Source organism: Callithrix jacchus, chromosome 11 (genome assembly GCF_049354715.1).
Source record: "Callithrix jacchus isolate 240 chromosome 11, calJac240_pri, whole genome shotgun sequence".
Taxonomy (NCBI): Eukaryota; Metazoa; Chordata; class Mammalia; order Primates; family Cebidae; genus Callithrix; species Callithrix jacchus.
In genome coordinates this window covers 66472378-66479289 of record NC_133512.1, presented here as the reverse complement: position 1 = coordinate 66479289, position 6912 = coordinate 66472378, and the positions used below count along the sequence as shown (strand labels likewise).

The following is a 6912-nucleotide window of genomic DNA, read 5'->3' as shown; positions in this document are numbered from 1 at the left end:
TGTGTATACCAACACTACTTCTGAAAGAATAAATACTTGTATTAAACTGCACTCTTGTTCCATTTAATGTGCTATAGAGTACAATGAAGATTTGGGGATTTTTTCCAATATACACTGCAAACATAGTCTCAAAAAATGTAATTGTTATTTACCTATGTAATAATGGAATTATTAGTATTTCTGTACTTTATGCAGTGCCTAGTTCAGTGCCTGGTATACAGTGTTTGAATAAAAAGATGGGTGCATACTTTGTTTCATTTGAATAGTAAGCAACAGATTTCTAGTTACCATAACTGCTTCTCTTCTTCCTTTGACTAAAGACTGAAAATGTATCTGAAGAACAGCCTCAATTAGTTATCAAATACTATACAAAAAGTAGGCCTATATTATAAATGAATGCAAGGCTGGAATATGATAGACAGCTACCGTTAATATCATTGTCACACCATAAAGCTGCCAGAGACATGTTCCATGAGCTGCCACCAAATTTTTCTTTTAAAACATTATAACTAATTACCTGTCAATACAATAAAATCTGCCTCAGAAACAAAATTTTTCTTAACAGATTATGAATATTGAATATTAATAAACAATGAATGTTTATGAATTATTTATGAATAGTCATAAATTATGACTATTGAGACTCCTCCTGGTCAGGACAGCATTGAGAAGCTAGGCTTTGATTCAGAGGAGTTGTAATAATGTAGCAATGATATATGGTAACAAAAGTTTACTTAACACTACACTTCATTTAAATGGCCTTCCCAAGGTCTTATAAAAATAACAGAGAAAATAGCAATTCAGATACATTAAGCTAGAACTTGAGGCTTGCAAAAATTATAAACATTCAACTAGTAACCACTCCAAAAACTTTCATTTTTCATATATCTTATCTGGATGATGAAGCTTTGGAAGGAATTTCTGGCTATTGGTCCTAGCAACACGGTATTGCATAAATAAATGCAACTGCTGCAAGGTAATGAGGTTAACAGATTTTTACTCTGTAGTATAAAGTTAGCTTATAAATATCACAAGAAAGGAAACTGAATTCTTTTCTAGCTTCTTAAAAAAAAAACTGGTAGTCTGGCATTGTATGTTTACATTTAGGCTTAATATAAAAAACCTGAGTTCAATTGGCAAAAACTTAGAAAATGCTCCCCAGACGACACTTGAGAGTTTAGCAAATATTTATTTCTTTTTCATCTAAGTTGAACCAAATAGAGATTGTACATAGTGGTACAGACAAATTACGCAGTGCATAGTGGCAGATCCAAGTTATAGTCAGAGACACACTGTTAATGGTCCCTGCAGCTTGCCACTAGATGATAAGTCTCATGGCTTCTAATCAGTGAAAAGAAAGAATATGGCACACACTATTATGAACCCAGCCAAGCAAATAAAAGGATGCCATACAGAAAAGACACCCCAATATAGTGCTCTAGCTTAAAACCAAGCCATTTAAACACAAGCAGAACACAATTTATAATAAAAGCCAAAATATAAAGCTATCCAAGAAAATAAAATAAAATAAACATACCAGCTTAAATAACACTGCTACAATCAACTGAGTGTTTTTGGAAAATCTATGATTTATATCTCGTTCAAATGCAACAGTTGTTGGCCTGAAAAATGAGCCCTTCTTTAAAACGGACTCAGTGTGATGCTGCTGTAAGAAAGGAGCATGAGCTTCTTCTTATAAGTGCAGCATGTTCTCCGGGGTCTCAAGTATCTATACAATACTAACTACTTTTCTTAATATATTTATTAGGCTACAGATGTCACCGGTCAATTCATTTTTAAGGACAACAGCTGCTGTGTTTGTTTCATGCTTAACATCAACATTCAAAACGATTTATTGTATTTTACAAATCTTACAAATGTTCATAATTACTAGGAAGATTTACAAAACCCTAAACCCTATAGCAAATATTGAACACTCATTACAAACATTCTAAGTATTTAACTAATTTTAGAAAGAAAAAGACTCTAAAATATATATGGAATTGCCACTTACTAAACAGGCAAAGACTCTGTTCCCTTTTTTCTATAGCTCTTATTAGTGTTTATCTTTTATCCCTGTTTCTCCAAGTTGATAGCTTTGCACTGAAATATTCAGTAATTCACACACACACAAAAAAAATAGCAATGTAGAATTAGAGACACAGAAGAGACTTTATAAATCACGAAGCAAAATCTTTCTTGTTAACAAATCTGGATATCTTGCTCAATGGGTGGCATTGTGATGAAGGACGAGGTGAATGGGCATTGTTTTATGTCAAAATTCATTCTAACCACAGGTCCTCTCCCGTAACAAAGAATAACATAGAAGAGGCCTAAGGAAGCAGTAGACTGACCCTAGATGGAGGTGCCCCTTAGCAATTAGGATGAGTGGTTATGATTTTGCTCAGTGTTGCTAGAGAGCATGGTTTCTCTCCTTCTGCAAGAAAAAGAAAAAGGGGAAAATTTTGGTGAGATCAAGAGCGAACTCTTAATTCCTCCAAGTCTTGTAAATGTCTAAGCATGTACCCTCCCTGGGTTCAGAGAAGATTGATCCATTTGTAATTTTCCAAGCCTACACATTTCTCAAAAGAGATTCTGAATTTGAATTCTCACCTCAGACAGAACAAAATACTGGGGATATATTTCTGTGGCATGTTTGAAATTCTCAAGAAGGACAGAGCGGCATGGCTTGATTTATTTTATAGTACGTGAGGTGCGTTGTGTGTGTACGTGTGTGTGTGTGTGTCTGTGTGCATGCACATGTGTTGGGAGAGAGAGGAAGAGACTGAAAAATGATGAGACATGAAACATATCCCTGGGAACTACTCTCTCTCTCTCTCTCTCTCCCCCTCTCCCCCTCCCTCCCTCCCTCTACTTTCCCAGTTCTCCACAGTACTGCCATAAACAGGCAGGAAGCAAGATTTATACATATATGTACATATGTGTATGTGGGTATAATTATGTATAAAATTTAGTAGTCACCCTAAACTGTAGACCTGGGCCCTCAAAATTTTCTTATCAGTTTTCTTTCAAATTAGCATTTTATAAACTTTATTTGGGTTTGATTGATTTTCCTAGAATCAATTTTAGCATTTTATGTAAAATGTTTCTTTTCTGGTTAACAGTTACTTTATTTTAATCAAATCGCTGTTCTGAGTGTCTACTTCTTATGACTTGTGTCATAGAAAAACTATTTTCCTCTGCCTATTGCATCAGTTACCAAATATTTAGTTTACAAGTTACACCACAGTTATTATTAACTACTTGTCTGTGTTATCTCGATTAAAATGATAACCACTAATGTCTTATCTGCCTTAATTTTTTAATTTAAAATTCAGATACAAGGGAAAAACCCTCTTTCTTTCTTGTGTGTTAGTGGAAGACTTTGTCAATAAAGTGCACTTAATTGACTTATTTGTTCAGACATAAACTTTGTAAGGGCCCTTGATCAGTTATCATGGTTCTATTTCTCCAAATTGAGCAAGCTTTTACTGAATATGGTTAAAAAAAAATACATTTCAATACATACTCTTTTCAGTTAATATTTATGGGCAATAACGACCTCCAGTGGATTCTTAGGTAAATGGCAAGTGGAATTTTCAGAGCAAGTCAGTTTTCAGTACATTTGCATGTCTTAGATCTTTTGAAGCTTGGTGACTTATCTGAATAAACTTTTCTTAAAGCATTTATGTATTTGTTAATTTTACAATAAAATTGCAAGTGATTATGAGTTATCAGCACTTTAACTTAAATTTACAACCTAAACGCTAACTTTGACAACTGAAATAAACATTAATTAATATCTGAATAAATGTTCACAATGGTTTCCTGTGTAATACACTTGTTTTCAATTTTATAAGAAAACATCTTATAAAAATTTATATTTTAGAAAAGCAATTGCTAAATATTTAACAGGAGAAGGAAAGACTTTGATAAACATTCTCAAAAATACAATTGTTTTTATAATATTTAGGAGAGGTAAAATGCTCTGAATATCTCAGTAGTTAAGTGAACTCATGAAACAGTTTCCTGTCTCTTAATATAGAGAAGAAAATTTGATATCTGAGAGCAGATCACTTTAATACCTGTTTTACAAATAAAATATGGCTGTTATAATATCTTTTAGATTTCAGGGAAGATTGCTTTTTACATTTTGAGCTTTAACAGATGTTGAGAGCTACAAAATCTTCATTTTTGACTTGTGAAATAAATTATTTATAAAAAATACTTTCATATTAAAGTTTGATAAAAGGATTAACTTTTTTTTTTTTTAATTTCACTCGTTGTTTCTGCAAATGGACTCAATGTATCTACTGACAATGGGCTTTCAAATCTTTCCTAAACGGATAACCTGTGAAGAAAAAAGAAATGTGTGAGAATATACCTTTCCTACCACAAGAGGGCAGCAAAAATCTTTCGCAGTCGATAGAATTCTATAACGATAACTTCATCTAATTTGACATTCTTTGATATCTTTCTGAGAAGTTACCTTTTCTTTCCACAGTGAGTGAAATTTAAAGATTGTGTTATAAAACGAAAATATTGTGAATGTGGTTTAATGAATGTTTTGTGAAGGGCGCAAGCAGCGGAATGACCACATTTTTTCTTTCAGAGGTTATAGCAGTCACAACACACCTGCTATTTAACACTCGTGGCTTAGACAACACTAATAAAATGGTCCCTAAAAAGTACAGAAAGTTCACATGAGAATGTCAGAGTATTTTGTATTCTCCATGTTTTACATTGTGGTGGAAAAGAAAAATTCAGAAATATTAAGACATTTAGTTTCATATTTACCATGATTATGAAATTCTCTATTTTTCTTCAATATTCTAATAATCCTAAGTCTTTCAAGGGTAAAATAATAATTACGATAGAAAAGCAGCCAAGTACTGAAAATGACAGCTATAGTTGCTTTTTGACAAACATAACAAGAAACCATTAAGCAATGCATTTAGTTTAAAAATCAGTTAATTTTATGTGAAGTTTATCCAGTCAAATGCATATGTGGAGTAATTTATAACACCGTTATAGTCATTTCTGTATTATAGAAATCTCTTTTAAGTAATGCAAAGAAGTTAGATGGTTTCTTTTCTTTTGCTTTTTTTTTTTTTTTTACGTTCCAAATATAAATGCTTCAAAAGACAGTAAATGGTCTCACCCCATCAAGAGTCCAGCGTGTGCCTGGGCAGGCGGTAGCGCTCGGGTTTAGAACGGAGCTTCTTTTCCTGCGGGTTGGCATACTTCCACTTGGAGGGTGACATTTTAAGCTTTTTCCTCTTCCTATCTGTGCACCATACTTTCTCACAATATTCTTCCACTCTCTGGAAGTTGCTATAACCGATCAGCTGCAAGAATTCTTTGTACCACGGTTTTGCTCCCTGCGAGGCGCTACTCTGGACAGGACAAGGCATCCTGCGAGGCCTGTCTGCATCATCCTTGTGAAACATGTCCTCAACTTTCTCCTCTTCCACTACCTCTAAGGTGATTTTACGGGCAGTATGGACAAAGCTATGCTCTACTGTCTGGCAAAAATAGGTTCCAGCATCTGATTTTTGTAACCTTAGGAAGAGTAAGCCAAGGTCCATCTTAATCACTCTATCATCGGTCTTCACCTGCAAGAACACAGAAGTAAACGGCACTGAAGTACACAGGAGAGAAAACAACAACCCATCACCTTTCCACTGCCAGTCTTGAGTTTTTTCCACTTTCACTATCACATAATGAAACCCTGAAAGTCATACATACACAAAGATGCTAAATAATTACATCTGTGTGTGTGTGTGTGTGTGTGTGTGTATTCTGAAGATATTTACATTGGAGGCCATTTCATATCAATGAACTTCAGATCATTTTATATCAATATTGCAAAGTGAGAGCTTTCTCCCTAATGATTCAATTAATCATTAGAAAAAATACATTTCAGTATAGCACTCACAGAATGATAGGAAAATTTCTAAAATTTATTTTTTGACATTTGTTTTTCATGGACAGAACGAATACCATTTCCCACATTCTTTCAGGGATAATTATGCCTTCCAGATTTTAGGGACCAATGTTTCCACAAGGACATCTGTTTCCAGAACTGAGCTACTTTCACTTTGTCTTCTTACAAAAAAAAAAAAAAAAAATCATCAATTAACCAATTCATTGACCATCCCTCACATTTTCACTGGCTGTCCTTCACTGGAGATTAGAAAACCAACAAGTCAAATCTAGTTCCTGCACTAAAGGATCAGGCATTCTAGCAAGTAAGTTTTTATACACCTTCAGCTCAAGTATCTTTCGTCATGTTTTTGATATGATAAATTACTCATATTTTTCTATAAATAATTACAATTAAAAGTAAGAAGAGCAAAATAAGGCTTTAAGTAGCTCATATTTTATCACAAATAGCTGGACTAGTAAGCAAATGATTTGACATTAGGCAGAGCTAGAGTCAAATATTGGCACCACTATTTATTGTGTGATTTATGGGATTCATGTATACTTCTCACCTCAGTTTTCTTCTTAAAATGGAGATGACTTAACTTGAAAAAATTGTTGTGAAGAATACAGAAAATAAAATAGGTGAGGGGTTTTGCACAGTGCTATCAATAGCTACCTCTACATTTTTACTATACATTCATCCAACTAAAAACAATCATGTTTTCCTGTGGCCCAGGATCTTATGAGGATAGTATAAAGGTGATTCACACTATGCAGACAGATTTCACCTTTCACAAAACAAAAATGAAAGCAATATTCATCTTTGTCAATACAAAAGAAATGCAGAGGCAATAATTACAAACACTTTGGCAATAAAGGCTATTAATGATAGGCATGTTTTTCTCCCTGTGATAGGTCCTGGCCAGGATGGCCAGACTCAGCTCTTCCCTGCCTTGATTAGACCTGGCATGGACAAAGTTTCAC

General features: G+C 33.9%; 1 protein-coding gene across 2 annotated transcripts in view; it reads right to left on the bottom strand.

The window, feature by feature from the left end:
• Window positions 1-1169: 1169 nt before the first annotated feature.
• The window catches only part of SEMA3E (semaphorin 3E), a 276720-nt gene continuing 270977 nt past the window's right edge, over window positions 1170-6912 (bottom strand). Inside the window, exons 17-18 of one of the 2 annotated variants that reach the window (XM_002751652.5) lie at window positions 5162-5615; window positions 1170-2437 (exon numbers count right to left, since the gene is read on the bottom strand). In XM_002751652.5, coding sequence (XP_002751698.1) covers window positions 5166-5615 — 450 coding nt within the window. In that variant the 3' untranslated portion in view covers window positions 1170-2437; window positions 5162-5165. Of the gene's footprint in view, window positions 2438-4226; window positions 4352-5161; window positions 5616-6912 lie in introns of those variants that run through there. The other variant, XM_054237356.2, reaches the window with a different exon arrangement.